The sequence below is a fragment of the Ursus americanus genome, chromosome 9, assembly GCF_024610735.1.
Source record: "Ursus americanus isolate L20-20 chromosome 9, mUrsAme1.1.p, whole genome shotgun sequence".
Lineage (NCBI taxonomy): Eukaryota > Metazoa > Chordata > Mammalia > Carnivora > Ursidae > Ursus > Ursus americanus.
Genome location: NC_142135.1, coordinates 61,065,955 through 61,088,639, shown reverse-complemented (window position 1 = coordinate 61,088,639; position 22,685 = coordinate 61,065,955). Strand labels below are relative to the sequence as shown.

Here is a 22,685-nt window from a genome sequence, read left to right as displayed (position 1 = left end):
TATTTGTATGCGAAGTCATTTGATAATTACCTGTCATTGAAAGTGTAGGATCCTTGTAATGAAAGTGACACCAAAATAAGACTAGATAAATGAAAAAGTAACATTTGATTTCCCCACAGTTGGGTCCCCTTTCCTGCTATCTTCTTGAAAAATTAAGCATATCTCTAATTTTCCTACCTTACATAGTATCACATTGGTTTTCTCTGTCTTTCCTTCACTGAAAACCTCCTAATACTAGTACTAATACTTATTATCCTGATTAATAATGATGCCAGCCAAGCTTTCAAACTTGTCTTCTATGCTTTATAGACATTATTTCATGTAATCCTCACAGTAACCCAAGAGGTACACATGGTGTTATCACCATTTACTGAAGAAGAAATTGAGACCCAGGGAAGTTATATAATGTGTCCAATGCACATAAGCATATGTGGAAGAACTGGGTTATGAGCCCATAGTTGCTTGACTCCAAAGCCTGTACTCTTGCCTATCTAGGACATCACTTTTTGCCTCCTTCTGATAGTACAGCGAATCAAGGCCAAGTCTTAGTCCAGTGACCAACTCATATTAAACAGAAGAAATGCTGTGCAAATGTTTATACACTGGTGGCGAGTTCAGACATAATAGTGGGTATTGTCTTTTCAAATCATCCTAGAGACTATGGGCAAAACTTCAGAATCAGTAATTGGGATACTTTGAATACCCCCTCCATCTTCCCTTCTAAGTCACTTTTCTTATTTATTTGGAGGTCACCTCTTTTTCTTGGAAAATTGATTATGCTCCAACATATTTCCTCTAAGCAAGTCACAACTCTCCTAGTGACACTGTTTATGACATCAGCTGCCAAGTTTGTGACAGGCTAGATAATGTTACTTCATACATTTTATTTATTTGGTATGAAATTTAATTCTACAGATAGCATTCTCCTTGGACCACTTAAGGAATCAATTAAAACATAAAAAATCAATACCCTTTAAATAAATGTTTTAAGGATTAAAAATACACTTTTAATGCAGTACTTCTGCACTATACTGCCTACATTTATTTATATTTACAAGTCAGTGAAAAAGAATTTTTCTTACTAAGTTTAAACTATTCTAGAGCCCTTTGATGTCTATTAAATAATGCAAGGGTGTCTGAAATGTGAAACTGGTCTTTTTGTTTTTGAATTAAGAAATCAGAGATAATGTTGAAGGAAACACAAATTTGATTCCATGATCTGTTAGAGAAATATGTTTCTTTCAATGTAGAGAAATGCCTAGTATTGTTACTTATCTAAAAAATCAATCATTTTTTTTAAATTAAGGAAGCATAGGCTGAGAACAGGAGAGACATAAAAGTCTTGGTATTTCATGAGCATTGGGTATCAGTTTTCCTGCATGCTCCCATTTGAGTCACAGTTCAGGAAGTTGGTCACCTTAGCCATTTAGCCATTTTGCAGACACAAGTTAATTTAATTTTAAAAGAATACATTGTATGTTTGGTTTAAATTATGAGGCTGACATTCATATTTCACTGACCTTGGAGAATTTATACAGGTACTTTACAGATTCCAAAGTGACATCTATTGATTTTTTAAAAAGCTTAATGGAAGAGAATTTAAAGGCATAATTATTTCAAATGGTAAAAATCAAAATTGCCAACTGGTTTTTATGAGGTCAGTGTTATAATTAAATTAGCTTAAGATTGAATCAGAACAATAAGAGTGTTCTTTAACTACTTGTCTAGATATATAACCAATAATTACTTTGTTACATACACCAAAAGATTTGGATCAATGAGAGGTTAGATATGTGACCATGGAGATGTAGCCAACAGCAAATAGGGCATTATAGCATTTCACTGTAATTTTTTTGTTTCCCTTGTACCTTACAATTATGCCTGTAACTTTATAGTTTAACATTAGAAATGGCTAGCTCTAATTTTAAATATCTTTTTGTTACAAAATAAAATACAAATATACAGAATCACCCAAAACAAACATATGGCTTCATGACTCACTAAAATGACAACACTACACATGTCAAGAAATAGAATTTTGCTAGAAAACCTAGAAGTCCCTCCACTGTGCCCTGTGCCGATCACAACCTCTGCCTCTCCCCACAAATAACAGATATTCTAACTTTCATAATCATCAGTTCCTTCCATTTTAAAAGTAGCTTTATCACTCAGATATGCATCTATTGACATTATGGTCAACTTTGCCAACTTTTTTAATTCATGTGTGTCTTTAAGTCTCTTTTAATCTATAGGTCCCTCTGCCATTTCTAGCATTTTCTTGCAGTTCAGCTGTTAAAGAACCCTGGCCAATTGACCTGTGGTTTTCTGCCATCTGAATTTTACTAACTTCATATTCCTGGTACAATTCAACATGTTCTTCAGTCCTCTGTATTTTCCTGCAAATTATCCCGAAACTGGATGAAGTTTTTCTTTGGTATAACTAGAGGAGGCACGTAATATCTGGTTGTTTCTCATGTTACCATCTTAACAGCCACTATTTCTTGATCTCAAAACCCGTCGATTCATTGATAGTTACAAAGTGGTGATATTTTAATTTAATGATTTCTTTTGTGTTTATTTGTTAGAATACTTTTGTTAAGAGACTCTCCCCTCATTTACCATTTGCTTAGCCAGTTATACATTTCCCATAGGAAAGGGAGGATAATGCTTGATTTTTCTTCTTTACTAGTTTTCTAAGATGATGAATACTTTCCCTATTATCCTCAAAAGATAACCAATTCTTTCTTTAAACTTACTTGACATGTTTTAACCCATGGAAATTACTGTCATTGCTAAAGCTCAAATCGTACCATTTTTGGCTCTTAAGAGCTTCTTCAAGTTTATTTTCGGGTCATTTTGTTATGCCCCTGGTAGTCTCTGGCAGCTTCTTTGGTATGACATAGCACAAGATGTTCCAAGCTTAGGTTTTATATATCCTGCCCCAAACATGGAATAAGTCAATGTTTTTTGAAGAAGCCCTAGTTTCTTTTCGTGCAAACCTGTATTTCCGGGTCACAGTCTGGACACAAGGGATGCTCATTGCTACTGGGTTGGTCATTATTTCTAGCCACTTCGAGTGGACATTTAGTTCATATTGACACTTTGAATTCAAGATTTTAATTAACTTTTTTTATTATATCTTTATCTCTTTTTTTTCCACACCCACAATTTCAATCTTCATTGATAAAAGTGATATTAGAATTAAAATATTGCATAATAACTTATTTGTTTCAAAGCATTACACACAGCAGTCTCAGAATAAAAATACCAATCCATCTACCAATATGAATACTGAAAACAAACAAAAAATGCATATGCTTTCTCTATTCTCTCCCAATTTTTTAATAGTTGCACAAAATCCACATTGTCAGGGTATATGCTTAATGCATAATATACTCCCTCCTTTCAAAGTGCCATGTGGCCTCAGGACAAGTAAGTCTGTAGTTAATGTTCTCTATCCATTCTTATGTGTAGGTATTTTGGTTTTTTGAAGCTCACTCTCCATAAGATTCCTGGGCTCACATTTTCTTTCCTGCAGTATCTTAAATATAGTACTTCATTTTTCTACTGGTATAAATCGCTATTGTTAAAATCTAATGACAATGTAAGTTCCCCTTACAAGTCATGTGATCTGTTTTTCTAAATGCCCAAAGGACTTTTTTTCTTTTTCTTTAAAATACAATAAATTTGCTAGAATTTATCTTTTGGTAGTCAGACTATCTGGTTAACTATTGTCAGATACGCAGTTAAGTATGTAATTTTTTATTATTATTTCCGGGAAGTTTTCTGGAATCACAATTTCTTGCATCTATTCTGTTCCCTTGCTTTTGTTTTCTTCTTTAGGGTCTTCTTTTATCCATAGACAGTTGACCCTTGGGCAACATGGGTTTCAACTGTGTAGAGCCACTTATATAGGAATTTTTTCACCCATAAATACAGTAAAGTGCTGTAAGTGTATTTTCTCTTCCTTACCATTTACTTCATAACATTTTCTTTTCTCTAGCTTGCTTTATTGTAAGAATACAGCACATAATACATATCACATATAAAATATGTGTTAATCAGCTGTTTAATATCATGGGCAAGGCTTCTGGTCAACGGTAGACTATTAGTAGTTAAGTAATGGGTGAAACCAAGGTTATACATGTATTTTTGACTGGTGTGAGGGGAAGGGTTTAGTGCCCTTAACCCCTGCATCATTCAAGAGTCAACTTTATTTCACCTTTACCTATCTTCAGTATTTATCACTTTCCCTAAAACACTGTATTAAAAATCCCTTTCTTAATTTCTTTTTGATTAAAAAAATTCCCCCCCCGCCTTTTTTTTTTTTACCTCTGGTTCTCCTAAGGCATTATCTGTTGTGCTTGTTTCATCTTGTGTCTCTTCCGTTTTAGTCTTTATTTCTCAAAACTTAAAAAAAGTGTTTTTCCTTAATTCTGTATCTCATTACATTTTTAAAAGGTCAATTTTGAATATTTCCATTTTTCAGGTTATGAAAATAATCATCCATAGCACTCAATTATCAAAAATAATAAAAATATACTTATAATACATATTTTTCATATTTCAAGGTAAAAGTTCTATTCAATAACTACTTACAAATCCTAATTGATCCGCAGCTTCTTCAGTGGGTTTGATGAACAAGCATTCAATAATAATTTCTACTCATTGTTTTTAAAAGTGACTTAGTTCTTTTATCCAGTTATTTATAAATTTTGAATTGTATATGCTCTGTGTAGAATCCAGAGACACGTAAGATCTACAGATTGCTTGTTTATTTGTTTATTCATTCCTTCTTCAAACATTTTGCCATGCCCCGTACCAGCACATAGGAAGCAAAAATTAATTAAAATAATTTTTGCTCTCCAACAACTTAAATGGGAAAGATTGAGCAAGTAACCAATGATTGTAATAGAATGTGATATGTGTTTTGATAAAGATGTCATAGTGTCAAAGGATAACATAGAAATTTGAGTAATATGGCCAGGGCAGGAAGCAGGAAAACCAATTGGTGGGAGGTCAATAGAGATACAGACATTTGCAAAATAATAACATTGCACTTCTCAGTGGAAATTTGCCATACTCTTACACATTCACTGTCATATGAAACACAGCCCTGTGGTTCTGTTGTCTACGTTTTGTATATGAAGAAACTCTGCTTCAGAAGAAAAGTTGACTCTCCAAGATCTTATGGCTGATAGTTTGCTCTGTTGGCACATTAAACAATTTTATTTTTGTTTTTTTTTAAAGATTTTATTGATTTGAGAGAGAGTGTGCACAAGTGGAGGGAGGGGCAGAAAGAGAAAGAGAGGGACCAGAAGACTCCCCACTGAGCACAGAGTCATGTCAGGGACATGGGGCTCGATCAGCTGCTTAACTGACTGAGCCACCCAGGCACCCCTAAACCATTTTAAAAAGAATGAATGAATACTACCTTCTGCCTGTGATAATAGTGAAACAATATGAATCATTGATATGATAAATTCATCAGCATATCAGAGAAGACATACACGAGTAGTACAATAATAGTTCAAGCTTGGTCAAATGGATTTTTCTAAAATCAATTGACCAGTAATATATATCTCTGTCTTTTCTATAAATCAATGCAATTAAATTCCATTACCACTAGCCATCCATTCTTACAGCTGCACCCTCTCATCCTGTCCCTTCCCCTGTCCAACATCCACGGACAAAAGTTACCACTCTCTCAAACAGGGAGCCTCTCATTACCGGCTTTGCATTTCCCACCCTTTTTTTGTTTGTTTGTTTTACGTGAGATTAAAGGAAAGAAAAGAATAAAATATTTTCCCCCATTTTTGCAACAGCATGGTTACTTTTCAGAAAATAAGAAGGAACACTAAAATGCCTCAAATCATTTAAAATGTAACATTTTAGTGATAGTCATTAACCCCATAATTACTCCTGCCTTTTTCCATTTTTTTAAGGTAAGTCTCTACGGCAAAAGCATTACCATAAGGGAATTTTTTAGTTTAACATAAAAAAAATTGGAAGAAAAATATAAATTGTTTTCATTTTAGGTTAACAGTTACATACGTGCTTACGGATTGAGTGTTATTTGTTCCTTCTGAGGAGACAAATTTGGCTTCTGATCGTCCCTTAGATTGCTGTACAGACAGACCCTGCAGCACCAGTGGAACTCAAAGAGAGAGTGAATCATGACATCTTATTCTAAAATGTCACTGTTGTTTAGCCCTTAACAATGATGAAGCAGTCAGATATCTCCTCTATTGGATAAAGTGTTCTTTTCAGAGAAAGAGGTGTCTGCACTAGTGTGACATTTATTCATAAGATTATGGGCAATTTTTCAGAAAAAAATTTTAACTTAATATGAAAAGACATCAAGGCCAATTAGAAACAGCACTTAAGATGAGTCTGAAGACAAGTGTAACTATTAACTTATTGACTCCATCAATGATTTGAAAGACTTTTGAGCTTTCCAGAAATTTCTGAATTACAAACTACTGCACCCAACTTTTTACTAATTGGAAATAGATCACTGCCTGTTTTCTTGTACATCAGTGATAATTGCTGCCTGTAGAATTTGCTGGAGTTTGGAAAGCTGAACTTCAATTTCTGTAACATCTGCCACAAATTCAGTAATCCTGTGTAATAATGTAATTAGAAAACAACATATGACCTTCATATTAGCAGCTGTATTACAGGAAATTATAGTATAAAGTTAGGAAATGATGCATGATGTTAATACCTCCATATCTAAAAATAGAGTGTATTTCTGTGCATAGTCTAATTAATGCTCTTCATTGTAATACTTGTGGTTTCATGTATTTGCTATATTGTGTCTGGGCCCCTGCACAAAATCTTCCTTCCTTCTAAGAGTTCTCCTCTTTATTCAGCTCCTTCATCTGGCTAATTGACTAAGTCTTTAAGATTAAAAATAACTTGCTCTTGAAAATTCCTATATTCCTCTACTTTGTCTTTCTGATCACATGTATGCAGTGACTACAAAAACTTCTAGCACATGAAAGTTCTCAATGCAACCTTATTAAATAAATGAAAGGCTAGGTGCCCTTGCCCCCAGTTTGTTCCCCCGTAGCACCCTGGGCTCACCTATGTCAAGTAACATTTGCTCTATATTTGAATAACTTGTATATCTGTCTTCTTAAGGTAAATTTTTTATGGTAGGGGTGAGTTTGTTTTCACCTCTTTGTCCCCACACTGAGTGCTGTATGTAGCATGCAATAGGTACTTAATAAATATTTGTGGAATAAATAATGGGTGAAGTTTATGAGTCCCTAGGGTTTAGATATGCTTTGGCCATTCCTATCGAGCTCCCTTTCTCCTACAGGTTCTTCTTAAGAGGGTGCCGTGTTCGGATTATTGTTTAATTTCATTTGAAGAGGTGGGACGAAAGAGCATCCTGGTGAAAGTGGGCTCTCATGAAACTTTCTTTGGAGGAAATTCATGCCAGAGGCCTCAGACATAAAATGTTTGTGAATAAATATATTCTACGTGAAAGTGCAAGTCTATATGCATTTTATCTAAGGATTTGTAAGAGGTGAATAGAAAATACTGATTTAAATAAGAGAAGCATGGTTAGTGAAAAACAGTGTTGGATTCAGGAGAGTGTGGGCCTAGTCCTAGCTCTATCTCTAGGATATTCTGTCTCGCTGAGAATATTTTCTTAAATGGAAAATAAGTAGGGGAGCAGCAAGAGCCTTCATCTCTAACAGCCATAATCCCATGCCAAATGGTAAGCCGTAATGATACCAGTTTTTCTTTATTTTCTCTTTCTCTGAGTTTTTGCATTGGATAATTTTGATTTACTTCTGGGTGATTATCAAAATATTAGTTTGTTGAATGACTTGATATTTAAAGTGCTAGTTCTTTAAAATATAGAGTAGGATGACTTACGTGGGCAACTGTGTGCTTCGAAAGGGATTTTATTTCATTAGCGCGCCCCCAGAAGGGGAAGAAGGGAAGGTCGGCATCAGCATTTCAACAGTCCCGTGTTGGAAATGGGGAACCTGTGACAGACATCTTGAATGGAGCCTCTTGATTGGAGCCATCTATTCCCACCCTAAGAATTAGAGATCCTGACATCTTGTTCTTTGTTGTGTGCCCTTGGCCCTGTGCCAGATTTGTAATCCTCTGTGCAAAGTGTTTGTTTCCTCTGTATTTTCCTCCCAGAGTCTTTTTTACTTCGTGCTCCTCATTCATCAGTGCCACCCAGGTCAGTAATTTATGAATGGCAGTTACAGCCCAACTCCAGTCTGTGTGGCCTTTGAGACAAATGCTGTTGTGTAGGTTTCTCCTTTCCTGTGGTACAGATATTGAAAAGTACCTGGCACTGTGGGAAGAAGCAAGTCTGTCGGGAAGCCCTGTAGTGTACACCGTGCTTTGGTCATATCTGACCATCGAGAAAACCCTCAGTCATTACCAGGTCATAGCATAAGACTGTAAGTGTCCAGACAAATGGGGAAAACCGTTGCACTCTAGCTCCAAGGAAACAGCCCTCTTCAGTGAGTACCCAGGGGCCCGCTCTGCAGCACCTCGCTGTGAGCCCTCAGATGTTCAGAGACCAGGCAGGCAGGCCTCCGACGCTGGCCCCTCCAGAAAGCAGATCCGAAACAGCCAGTCACTTGTCACCTTGTCTTCTTACCCCTAGCAACTCAGGCGAAGTGGGGGGAGGGGGGCTGCTGTTAGTACACAAAGGACTGGTTCTGTCACAGGGAAGAGCCAGACTGGAAGAGTCCACAGCTTTCTTTCTAGAATAATTATCCAAATAAAGGGAGATAGTATAGCAAGTTCAACTAGAAAAAGCAGTTTATCTGAAGAAAATTTCCAACTTTCTCCGTATGCTTTGAGTTAAATTCCTCCCAGTTTGGGGGTTTTACATGGATTTGATTTTTCCTAATAGTTTATATTTTAGCTTAAGTAAATATAACTGTCCTATCTCTTTGACTGTCTTATCCATTGAAAAGCCCACAAGCTTGGAAGCATTTGGAAATATTTAAACTATAGCATACAAATTTTTCACCAGTGGAAACCATGATTTGGAAAAAATATTATATATCTGTGATTTCTAAGCATTTAGGGAAGCCAGCACTTTATTTCCAGCTTAATTTTTGGTTTGAAATGAGCATGCTTTTTTTCAACCCTCTCCAAGTGTTTTGGAGTATACAACACAACTTTTAAGAAATACATTTATTATTTATTTATTTATTTATTTATTTATTTATTTTTATGTTTTAAACTTTTCATTTCCATGAAAGAGAGGAGTGTCAGAGTTGAATCCGGTCCCAGCAGAGCTTTGCCTATACCTAGCCACTTGAAGTGAAGCACTTCCCTAAGCCCCTCTGCCTTTAGGGTCTTTGCATATCAGATTGGCTTGAGTATGTCTTGCCCTCAAGTTGCAATGAAAAACTAATCAAACGAGATAATGTATGGAGAGCCTTTGAAATGTAAAAAAAGAGTGTCTTTGAAAAATTAGAAACAAATGTAAGCTTTATTCACACTTATTTAGCTATCTTTTAAACACACATGGTCTCTTAGAATTTATCATTTCATGATATCTCAGAATTTATTTCCAAACGTCTCTGTCCAGATAGTATAAAAATATAACTTATTCAAACTAGTGAGTTGTTTGACAGTTTTGACCACCAATGTTTAGAAGAATTTGGGATATATGTTTAATCCGATGTTAAATTTCTTTGGTTTAAATCTCAGTGATTACTAGCACCCAGTGAAGGTCTAGTGAAAAGCACAAATAATGGAGAATTTACTAATAACATACAAGCAAGGTGAGAAAGGCTGCATATAAACATTGAGGAAAGGACAGGTTAATTATCTATATTCCCCCCACAAAATATTTTTAAGTCCATGTATTAGATCTTCATACAGATTTATAGAATACAGAATGAGTGACTTTTTTCTTAATCTAACTTTTAACAACATAGTTATAAAACGAGTAACAGAAAATTTTATGCATCTCCTTTAGTATTCTGTCCTAAGATTTAGTTAGCTATTCTAAGTGGTTCGTTTATGTGACTTAAAATCCACTTAAGAGAGATATTGTTGCCTTAAAAAAATTATTTCCTTTAGAGGAGAAAGTAGCCAAACTGATCGTCCCATAAATATCAACTGAGATGGTGGGAGAACAGTAAGGATTTGGTGTTGTTCCCAGGTTGCACTACTCTCCATGATTCATCTTCCATCGTCCCTTCTTTCTTCTTCCTCTGACTTTTTCAACTTCTTTTCCCCTTTGCCTCTAGGGAGAAGCCTCCAGTGGAGGACAGTCACTGAAAAACTACATGGAAGAAGTGAGTTTTAAGGTAGCCTCGTAACATAGTCTGAAATCAGTCTGTCATATAAGACGAATATTCACTTGGGCTTTCTCCATCTGCTATAGGTTTTCCAGTCTATACCTATTCACTGGTCATGCCCACAAAAACAAGATAAAAAAATAATATGTTAGCAAAATATTTTTTGGTCCTCGTTGATAGGGGGGTACTTTATAACAATTCAGTCATCCTGAAATTGAAGGCAAAACTGCACAAACCTAGGGCTATCATATATTTTCACTCACAAACATTTGTTGTTATCCTAATAAATGAAAAACATGTGCATAAAGTAATAAGACATGATCATTGCTGTTATGGAAAGAACAATCTGTACCAAATTGGTTTTCATTCATGTGATAAATGCTCATCAAGGACATTACTTGTGCAGGCTATTAGGCAAAGTGCTGTCTTGACAAATAAAATATATGCTAGATTTTTGTTGGAAATCCGTTTAGACGTCTGGATTTATTTTGGAGATATCCAAGGGTGCTGTGTGTCACAGGATGTGTCTTTGGGCTGTCTGCAAATGGTATTTGGGAACTTGCAGATAAATCCGTGGATAGAATCCATAAGACTTGATCTGAAGCCAAACCACAGTGGTCACTAAATTAGATATCTGAATTTGTTGTAGGTGAGTGGAACTGGGAAATAGTTTGATGATGATGTCATGGAAGTACCAAATATTTGGTTTGAATATTGCTACTCAGAAAGATAGAATCTGGTTCTCTAAATATTTTATTCTTGCGTGCATGCATCCATCCAAAACTCAGTTTCAGTGGCCTACTGAATGTGCCACTGAAAATTTATTCAAAAGAGCATATCCATACTTAAACTCACCCTTGCCTCCAAATACCACTTGGAGAGGAAAATCAGAGTGCCTAGCACCCCTTTAAGGCTCTAATTTCACTGGTTTGCCTGTTTGGAGGTGGTTGAAGTTTTGCCAAAGGCACATGGAGAAAAGAAAACGAAAGGAAATGACCAGGTTGATTGTCTGGGTTCAGGTTAGAAAAATCAAAATATATGGTGTAAAAAAATTGGAGGGTTAGAGCACCAACTTTAAATTTCAGTTTAATGAATTTGATGCAGAGATTGAGTAGAATACATTGAAACAATTAATGTTGCCAAAGAGAGGCAGACACTGTTTTCAATGTGTATACCAGTAACATTTCTCTTTAGGATTCTGTGGTCCCTGAAGCTCTTGGCTTCGGTGGTGGGACTGGGGGTGGTGGGCACCTCTACAAGAAGGGCGTCTGTTACCTGTTGTAATGCATCCTGTATGGGTCTAACACTGCTAGAGGAAGGGGAGAATTGAAATGCTAGCACAAGAAATAGACTGCATATAAGATGATGGAACTTTTAAAATAAATCATATTTTAATTTTGTAGCTCTTATCCAGGAAACAGATCTTTCTTCTCTCCATTATTATGAATGTGGAATCTAAACATACATGTTTCACACAATTGTGAATGTTCAGTGTGAGAACAGGGTTGGGAATTTGTGCCTTTTCATTGGAGGTTCTGGCAGGGCATTGCTCCTGAATGTGGTCCTCTGACGAGCAACATAGACAACTGGGGGCTTGGACAAAATGTAAAATCACACCAGATCCAGAAAATAAAAATCTGGACTCTAACAAGATCCCTCTGTGATTCAAGGCACCCTAAAGTTCGAGAAGCACTGCCCTGAAGTGTTCTTTCAATGTTATTTCTAGAGAGTAACTACATACATTATGGAAAACCCCCAATTTTTTATAATACAGGTAAAGAGGAAAATTCTATTAATAAATTTCTGAGTTTTATTTATTAATTTACTCTCAAGAACAAAATTTTTGTTGATTAGGGGTATAAAATCTCTCTAGCTTATGAGATTCATCACTGACTTCCAGTTTAGAATTACAAGTATGTGCGAACTGCCCATAAGCATTTTGGGGGGGTTCAGTATCACATAGGGTTTTTATCTAATATTGGTTGATATTAAGACTTTAGCTCTTTTTTAAACCAACAAATGATCATTCTTTACAATAAAACTAGAAATATGACCTTAAGTGGAGAATTATTAACTCATTACTAGTTGGTTTCTTTTTTGTGGACATTAATCCATTTGGCCTTTAGGAAATATATACTCAAATTCTTCTCCATTGAGAACATATTGAGAATGTGAGCCATAAAATGATAGTTGTTTTTTTTTTTTCCCACTTGTGCTCTTATTTCACTTTTGCTCTCTTTCTGCATGTTAGTTGAATCAGCAAGCAATAAGGAACAATATTTATACATGTTAGAAGCATTGAAGTTAAAACTGTGCTAGCAAACATTTGTTTTTATTTAGTATACACTAAAACTCAAATAAACCATAGTGTTTACATTTTTAATATATTTAACATTTCTTGTTAAAGTTTGGGCAACTCTTTGCAGATCAAAGTCTGGTTTTTTTTTTTAATTTAGTCTTATAATTAAACAGAATTATAACCACATGACGTTAGACAATATTGTTTAGACCTAAATCGAAACTAGAGACAATAGGGTCTCCTCTACAAAAGTTAAAATGGAATTTCCATTCTATATTTTCTGGTTTTTAATGTATTATTTTTCCAGAATAGGATTTGTATCTTTTTTGAGATTTTATTTGTTTATCTGAGAGAGCGAAAGAGAGCGTGAGCAGGGTGAAGGGCAGAGGGAGAAGAAGATTCCCTACTGAGGAGGGAGTCCGATATGGGGCTTGATCCCAGAACCCTGAGATCATGACCTGAGCTGAAGGCAGATGCTTAACCGACTGAGCCACCCAGGTGCCCCTAGAGTAAGATTTGTATTTTTGACCGTATAAAAAATGAGATATTTTACAATAGTCTACTTTTCCTAATCTTCAAAATCATTCTACGGTTAATTTCTTTTAAAGAAAGTATGTGTTCTTCACTTGAAAGACACTTCATAATTCAGGTAGGCATAATAATTTCATATTGCAGAGATTTCAGTTTCAAAATAATATAAACATTTATTCAAAAAATCCGTATAATTTAGAGGAACTTACCAAAATCAAGTACCTCCAAAGCTTGATTGTCACACATTTTTATAGAGAAGCTAATCCATTTAAAATATCACATTTTCCAGGTGAATAATTGGAAAGCAGCACACTATACTGGCTAAAAATCCCCTAATCATGAGAAATTTATTAATTTACATATGTATTTATCAGAAAAGTATTGTCAATTTAAATGGTTGAGAAGCTATGAAGTACTAAAGACTCAAGTTAATGATTTTTTTGAAACTTTCTGAAGAGCAGTTTAGAGCGGTTCCCCACAGTTCAGGAAGTTAGCTGGTGAAGGCCGGAGGCAACATACATGGAAGTGTGAACTAACTCCAGGTGTCAAGAGGCAGCTTCGCAATCTGTAAAGGTGTCAGACAGAAAGAGAAGCATGTTAAGCGGGCACGCCTTTTCCAAATCTGTAGAGGTTGGTTTTGCCAGCTGTACCACCTGAACTGGAAAAGGGATCGTTTTTATGCAACAGAATATCTTAAAATCACTTCTCATGCCAGTTTTGGCCCGTCTTGTTTCTCCTGTGTTGTACTATTTGTGTGATCACTACTGTCGTGAAGTTCCTCCCAACTCTACTTCTGTGGAAAGTGCATGACATCATCCTATAATAAATAAGACATAATTAACTTTTTATCATGCACAGGGATTTACTTTTTGAAAAATTGATGTTACTATTGAATTATATGGTTTTATTCAGTTAAGAAACAAGGGAACAAGGAATTTTGTCAAGAAAACCCTATTTTGTCTTTGACATTCCTTAAGAACTGATACATATTGTTAAAAGAGTTACATTTTTAAAAAGTTATAATCATGGCTCTTAAACAGATATAAAATGAACACATATCAAAGATTTATTTAACTCACTCGTAAGGGAACCAGTAAAGTATTACAACCAGTTCAAGGGAGAATTTAAACCCTCCTTTAAATAAGGAATGCTGAAATGAAGTTATAAAGAGAGGCAAAAATTGGCAAAACTGACCAATAGCCATAGGGTAATAAACAATTACATTCAAATGGATGCAAGGTATGGACTAGAATCATTTGCACTACTATCAATGTCTATGAATTATGTAGTTATTAAACAGCTCGAAGTCAAGAAAAGACCCAGAGCCTCCACACAATCAGGTAATGAGAAGGACATGCTAGAAAAAGGTATTGTTTTTCATTGTCTATACCCATAATCTTTCATCCATTTCAAAGGCTTACAATTTTGTCCTACAATTTTCTTGAAGAGAAAAGTCACCAAATGGAATGAATTAGGACATAAAATGGAGTGTGATCCCCATGCACAGTATAATATAGCAAATTTGTCAGATAAGTTTATTTTAGCACCTTGCATTTATTTTGTAATATTTTTCACAATCTACCATTTATTTCTAACTAAATTATTGCCGTTTCTCTTTTCTTTTCCCAAATCCTATTAGTTCAAACTTACAGCTTCCTAAACTTATTACTTCCCTCTTCTTATGTCTTAATTGCCCTTTTACAATTCCCAAAAGAAATGGGCTGTAGAAGTATAATTTACTAAAAAATTATGGATTTCAGTCTGATAATACAAGGAATTTCATTAACAAATACAAAAAGAAAGATATTTTCAAACTTTACAGCCATACCTTGGTGACATTGTGGCTTTGGGTCCAGACCACTACAATAAAGCAAATGTTGCAATTAAGTGAGCCAAGGAATTTTTTGGTTTCACAGTGCATATAAAAATTATGTTTATAATCTATTATAGTCTATTAAATGTGCAATAATATTATGTCTAAAAAACGTATACACTTTAATTTGGAAACACTTTATTGCTAAAAAATGCTAACCATCATCTAAGCTTTCAGTAAGTCATAGTCACTGATCACAGATCTCCATAACGAATAGAATAATCGTGAAAAAGTTTGGAATATTGGGAAAATTAGCAAAATGTGACACAGGGACATAACCTGAGCAAGGACTGTTGGGAAAATGGTGCTGATAGGCTTGCTAAAGACAGGGCTGCCACAAACCCTCAATGAGTAAAAAAACAAAAAAAAAAAATTCAGTATCTGTGAAGCATGATCAAATGAGGTGTGCCTGTATTAATTTGTGTGTAAGTTATATATGGAGAAATTCATTTTAATGGAAGTATAGTCTTAATTCTTTGTCAGTAGAAGCAGTCTATTAAATGTATCTGGAGAGGAGAGTAATTTTGTTTTGCTTTACATGCGACATGCCTCAGGGATTTTTATTTTATAGGGATCCAATGGTTATAGAAGTAAAATGAAAGTGATTAATCTTTTTTGAAAGATAGAAGCTGATGTTTTGTGCATTATTTTCATATTTAACCAAAGGGAGAGGAATATCTGTTGCCTCAAAATTGAAGTATCCAATGGTGAAAGTTTAAGCAGAGGAGCATTTTTTTTCTCTAAACATACTGAGCTTCCATGGCCACAGATGACATAAATCACTGATTGATTGCATTTAGAGAATCCAAAAATAGGCTATCCATGTGGAATAACAATACTGTTGAAGTTTATAAAGCACTTATTCTGTTGGCAGATAAAATGATATGCTGATATAGGGCTAGCAACTGTTTTCCATGCGATGCATGTTACTATTTCTCAGCACTCCTAGTCCCTGGATGTTTACATACTTATGGTGAAAGTGTTTTAGAAAAAGGATGAATGGCATTTCTTCTAAAAGCAACCCAAGAGCTTGCTCTTGGGCATATGAAACAGTTTGTGCTATGCTCAGACGTAGTTTAATATCCCTGTAGAAAAATTTTCAATAAGTTGACAAAGATGAACATGTCAGCTCTTGTTTTTAAAAATGTTCAAGATTTCAGCTTCCTGACCCCATCAAAAAGTCTTATGGGCTCAAGGTTGAACATACCTTGTATTGCCTGATGGCATTTGATGAAGCAAACAGGTGCATTGTGTTACTAATCGTATTTAAGGGAAAACCGGAGTAAAGCATTTAAATGATCTATTAACAGTAATATTTGTACTATCTCTACAATTCCAACAACTCAGCATTTTAAAGTTCTTCTCAAACTACATGTTTTATTGAGCTAATGTTCTATTTGTACTTTACGTAATTTGCAATAAACAAAAGAATAACTGAATGCTTATTATCTCTTGAGGAGTAAAGCCGTTAAAACCGGAAACCGATCAGTAGGATTGCTCAGTGTTCTGAACTATTGTGGGAAAAAGTAACACAAATGACTTATTAGCTATGTCTTTCCTTATGAAAACAGGTTTTAATATTTGGGCCCAAAAGGTAAATAACCAAAGTACCTTTTAAATTAAAAACATTTTTTCATGGTTACTTTAAAATTTCATGTTTTAAATGAGTAAGATTTGGCTATTTTAACTTACAAAACCAAAAAGGTTATTTTTCATTGTTCTTTTTTAAACAGCAGAGATCATGTGTTCTATTTTTGATAAATTGTAGGAAGGTGATTTTCTTCTCTGTTACATGAAAAATTTTGAAATTATATTTCTGTTGTCCTCTATACTGCTATGGAGTTTTACATCTAAGTTGGTTTTTTTTTTTTTTTTTGAGTTTATGCTGTTTCTTTGGTCGTGGCTCTGCAAGACCAAATCCAATAATTGATAAATTTGAGAAAAAAATAAGTTAAATTTTAAAAATAAACACTGATTTATACGTAAGTGTATATTCCAAGAATGACTATCTTTATTTTTTCTTTGCTAACTTTCCCTACAATAGCCCATCTAGTACCTCTCACATTCTACTGGCTGTCTGAAGAATCTGGGCCTAGAAATTTGCCCCTCGTGAAATACTAGAGATCATATTATCCAGGACCTTCACCCACTCCATTCCATCCCAAGAGGAGAAGTGACATGCCCTAAATTAACCTTGGTAAAAACAACTGTGACTCTCAACCCTTGAGGCAAGGACTTTTCACTGCAAAGGCCATCTCTCCTATGACAGCAATATACGTTTTTGGTTTTGTTTTTTTTTAAAGATTTTATTTATTTATGTGACAGAGAGACAGCCAGCGAGAGAGGGAACACAGCAGGCAAGTGAGAGAGGAAGAAGCAGGCTCCCAGCAGAGGAGCCCGATGTGGGACTCGATCCCGGAACGCCGGGATCACGCCCTGAGCCGAAGGCAGACGCTTTAACGACTGCGCTACCCAGGCGCCCCTGGTTTTGTTTTTATCTTTTCTAGTTTTTTGAGATGTAATTGACATACATCACTGTATAAGTTTAAGATGGTCCGATATACATATATTATGAAATGATTACCACAACAGGTTTAGTTAACATCCATCATCTCATATAGATACAATTTTAAAAAAATGTTCTCCTTGTGATGAGAACTCTTAGGATCTATTCTCTGGAATTTAAGTTTTAATCCTATTAACAGACTGTTTTCGAGTTGGTGGTGCTAAGAAAAAAAGATGTGCTTTTATTTTAAAATTGCAAGTCACTTAAAAATACTGTTTTGATTATTTTAACTTTTTAAGTAAGTCTTTTTATTTTAGAACAGTTTTAGGTTTATGGAATTGTTTGCAAGGTAGTGCAGAGAGTTCCTATAGACCTCTCACCTAGTTTTAATTATCATTAAGACCTCATATTAGTATATTTGTCACAATTAATAAACCAATATTGATACATTATTAGTGACTAAATCCATATTTTATTCATGTTTCCTCAGGTTTTTTCTAGTGCCCTTTTTCTATCCCAAGACCCCATTCAAGTCATCGTATTACATTTCGTAGTTGTATCTTTAGTATTTTCTTGGTTGTGACAATTTCTCAGACTTCCCTTGTGTTTGATAATGGTTACCATTATCAATACATTGAAGAATATTGGACATATATTTTGTTGATTGTTCCTCAGGTGAGATTTGTGTGATATTTTTCTTGTGGTTAGACTGGGATGATATATTTTGAGGAAGAAAACCATAGAGGTCAGATTCCGTTTTCATCATATCCTACCAAGAGACCAACATGAATCATTGCTATTGATGTTGACCTTAATCACTTGGCTTTTGGTGGTGTTTGTCAGATTTCTCCATGGCAAAGTTACTCTTTTTGCCCTCCCTTTCTATATTGCACTCTGGTAGAAAGTCACTATGCACAGTGTGCACTTAAGGATTGGGAAATTATTCTCCACCTCCTTAAGAGCAGAGTATCTATATAAATTATTTGAAATCCTTTTGCATGGCATATTTAACTGTTCTTACCTATTAATTTATTTAGTTAATCATTTATTTTTATCAGAATGGACTCACAGATATTTATTTCATATTTCATAGTAACCCAGTGCTACCTTATTTATTTTGTTGTATAAATTGTGCTAGCTTCAGCCATTGATAGATTTTTCAGTTGGTTCCTTTAACCCTTTGATATATCCCTCATTATGTGTGTGTGTGAGAGTTTGCGTGCGTGTGTATGCGTGTGTGTGTGTGTACATGCATATGTGAACACTTTCTTGCTTTCTGGCACTCCAAGATGCTTCAGGCTTATCTTGTATCTTTCCTGCCTCAGTCCTAGAATCAGTCATTTCTTCAAGAGTTCTGGCTCTTTCATTGGAGAATGGTATTAGGAATCAAGATCTGGGTGATAGTTGTGTTCGTTGCTATTGGGATGTCATTGCTTCTAAACCCTCTCAGCTACCAGAGCAGAGAGATATATCTGTATATAGTAACCCATGTATGTATAAATATCCATAAATATTTCTCTGTGTAGCCTTCTGTATATATAGTAAGCTAAACATGAGTTCCTACTGATGTCTCCAATTGTAACACATTATACCTGAATCAGTCTAGCTTTGCTTTCTATTAACTCCAGCTTCACCAGTGAAATATGTGGCTCCCAGCTTCTGTCATCCATTTATTTCTTTGTTCAATTCCAGAATATATGTATAGTAGTTTCAGAATTGTTAACATGTATATACATAGGGAAAAACTTTATCAATTAGTGTACAGTATTTGTGCATAGTTCTTTTTGCTTTTGGTTTTACAGACTCCACTCATTTTCAGTTACTTAGGTTAGAACCTTATTCCCCACATGTAACCTTCAGTTTCATTTCATACATCTGTAATGTATCTACTTTCTTTTTTAGTATTTTGCCTTCCATCTTGGGATCCCCCAACCTTCTAATTGATTTTTTTTGTTTGCTTACACTAAGTTTTATGCTGTTGTGTGAAGTTCTATAGGTTTTGACAAATGTTAGTGTTTTGTATTTACCATTATAATATCAGAATTGTTTCACTTCCCTAAAATATCCCCTCTGATTCACCTATTCAACCCCCTATTTCCCTCCCAAACTCCTGAAAAACTAACTTTTTGAGACTCTAGATTGGGACTAAACATCAGAGGTAACTGCCACAATCAAGAGATAGCAAATAGGATGTTTCTCTCATACAAGAATCATTTTAAGCAAAGTGGACATTCAATACTTGGTGATATCATCTTTCTTAGAAATCAGGAGTTGTGGGCCCTTATTTTTATCTTGTCAGTATTTGTTTGAACAAAATAAACAAAATACCTCAAGCTGGAGAAAAAGATTATTGAAAGAGGGGGAAGATGATGTGAATTTGAGAAGTCAAAAGAGTAAATTGACAGGTCATACTGATTTTGTTTGAACATTTCAAAATATATTTGAAAAGATTTTCTTACATCATGGCTCAATAAATTTGAAATTTAGAGGTAACAGAAGTTATCCATGTCCTTAGGGACTTTCCACATTATTTTTGAAGTAGGAGAATATGAAAGAGCAATTACTATGCAGTAATTATTACGTTGGTACAATAGGCACATAAAGGAATAGAGGAGTAGTTCTGTCTTCCCTGAAGAAGGCTTTCAGTAGAGATAACATCTAAGCCTTGGGAGAAGTGTTAATGTTTGAGACAGATTAATGAATGTAGGCAGGAAGTATAACATGCGAAAACATATTGGCAGATCGGACAGAATGACCAACCTGAGGAGCTATCAGGTAACTGTAGCTGGAGTGGAAGTGTTAGTTGAGGTGGGATGGAGATGGAAGTGGTGGTATAATGGGGTAGACACATATAGATCATAAGGGGCCTTGAGTTTAGATTTTATCCTAAGAATTATGAAGCCAATGGAAGATTATGAAAAGGTTATGAGTACATTATATGGCGTCTTCAAAAGCCCACACTGGCAGGAAACTGGTGGGGAGAATTACGAAGCAACTTGACCCTAGAAAACATCATAGATGGCTACGATTGCAGTCAGGGTGGGAGAAGATGAGGGTCTGCTTTAGGGAAATGACAGAAAGCACAGAGCAAGAAGGAAGTATGAGAAGTATCTTTAAAAAATAAGGAAGTGAGAAGAAGAAGAAGGCAGTGAAGTAAGTACTACTGAAAGGTAAAGTTGAGAATGTTCGCTAAATCCTACAAATCTTTATTCTAATTAAAAGGAGTTTGAAAACTTTGATGGCAAATAGGCACATTTTGTGCAATTTTATACTGAATATTTCATTGTTGTATTTCTAAGCATAACTTGCCAAGATTTCCATAAAAATATTAATTCAGGAAGGAACAGAGTCTAGATATTTCCTCCTACTAAGACATTAAATCTTATTAAAAGGGGAATATAAAAAAATGAGTTCAGAATTTATGGCATGACTGACATGAAAATGAATTTAAACTTAGAACTCTTCTCCGTTGTGAAGAAATTCTTCTTCTTCTTCTTTGTTTTTTTTTTTTTTTGGACATGTAGTTCATAAAGCAAAAGTATTCACCCATGTTGGTATTCATGATATCCATCTAGAGTTTAATCCAGAATGAACTTTTTCTTGGGCAGGATGAATCTTTAAAGCAATTGCAAGTAGTTCATCAGCCGTGGATCTTGCCAAGTGACACAGAAAGTGAAGGAGTAGAAGCAGAACAAGATAAACGTGAGTAGACATTGCTGTTTACTGACAAATTGCTCTTAGCCAAAGGAAATCCACAACGAAGGTATCTCCCTTTCCTAAAATTAAACGCCTGCAAAAAATTCAGGCTTGTTTAGGGAGACCGTGGAAAGATACGCTCTCCTTCAGGTTAAGTCTTGATTCAGTGATGTTTTCATTGTGGTGCAGAAGCTGCAACCTGACCTTGCAAAGAGGGATAGGTAACACCTCAAAAGAAGGAATTATTCTTTCTGAAGTCCAGCACAGAAAGTCCATTTGGAATGTGAATCTTTTATAAATATTGTGTAATTAGATCAGTGATAATTTGTGATTATTAAACAATTTTAAAGTATGTGAAGTTCCTCTCATAATTTATTATATGTGAAATTATCATTGTTGGTTAAATGAATGAGTGCATGTACATAGAAACTCTTGTAAGCTCACAAAACAAATTAATATTATAGAATTTAAGACAAATAGAACATACAGCTCTTGATCTAAATCTCTAGATTATAATCTTAACAAAGGATGGATTACTCTACCTTAGCATGACACAGTACGTGCTTTCTAGGGGTTTACTGACATTGTCAGATATATGGGCTCAGCAATCCAGATGACAGGTTGGAGTCTGGACTATATAGAAATAGCATCATTAAAAAAATAACATATCAAAATTTACTGTTTTTAATCAATGGTAGCCTGCAGAGAGAAATAAAAATTGTAAATGATAATGTAGCTCTCATGATAATTGGTGTGAAGTGATTACTTAAAAATTCCCCTAAGCCATAGCTACCAGGAATACCTACTATGTTATACAAACATTATGATTCCTTACCCAGGGGGATCCAGGAAATTACTCTTCGGGATTAAAAGGCATTTAAAAATATTCTTATTCCATTTCCATAACTGTAGGCTTACGTGTCAGAGGGAGCATAGACAGGAGAGGCACGTAAGACAGAGTGCTCAGGTAAGAGGAGGCATAGAGCTGAAGTGTCACTTGGCTGGCACATTCAGAAACAGAGAATAATATGGTGACATTTGATAGATTCGCTTTGAGGGAAACAACACCTTCCTCAGACAACAGCTGATAAAGGCTCAGAAAGTAGGCTGTACTTTAAGCAATTACAAAAATAAAGAGAACATTTTGAAGATCTTCAATGCAAGCGATCCTGAGTAAAATGGTCTAGGAAAAGAGCAGCATGGACTACAAAGGAGAGAATCCTCCAAGTAAGAAAGAATTAATAGTAGCCCAAAGCTTTTATGAAAACAAATGCAAACACACTTATACCCGCTCCCTACTCTCCACACATTTAAATATACATAAACACTATTCTACACTTCGGATTTAGTCGTTTTCACCAAATTCTTTTGAGTCCTTTATAAATTTTGTGTTTTAAAGAAACCCTTCAAGGTAATGTGTATGTGTTTTGAATAAATGCAATATATATACAATTTTGCTCTATCAGAATCAACGCA

At 35.0% G+C, this 22,685-nt stretch overlaps 1 protein-coding gene across 1 annotated transcript in view; it reads left to right on the top strand.

Moving 5' to 3' along the window:
• C9H8orf34 (chromosome 9 C8orf34 homolog) overlaps nucleotides 1-21,256 on the top strand; it is a 330,423-nt gene extending 309,167 nt beyond the window's left edge. The window contains exons 11-12 of the mRNA XM_087864837.1: nucleotides 10,254-10,301; nucleotides 21,122-21,256. Coding sequence (XP_087720963.1) covers nucleotides 10,254-10,301; nucleotides 21,122-21,223 — 150 coding nt within the window. The 3' untranslated portion in view covers nucleotides 21,224-21,256. The remainder of the gene's footprint in view (nucleotides 1-10,253; nucleotides 10,302-21,121) is intronic.
• The last annotated feature ends 1,429 nt before the right edge of the window (nucleotides 21,257-22,685 follow it).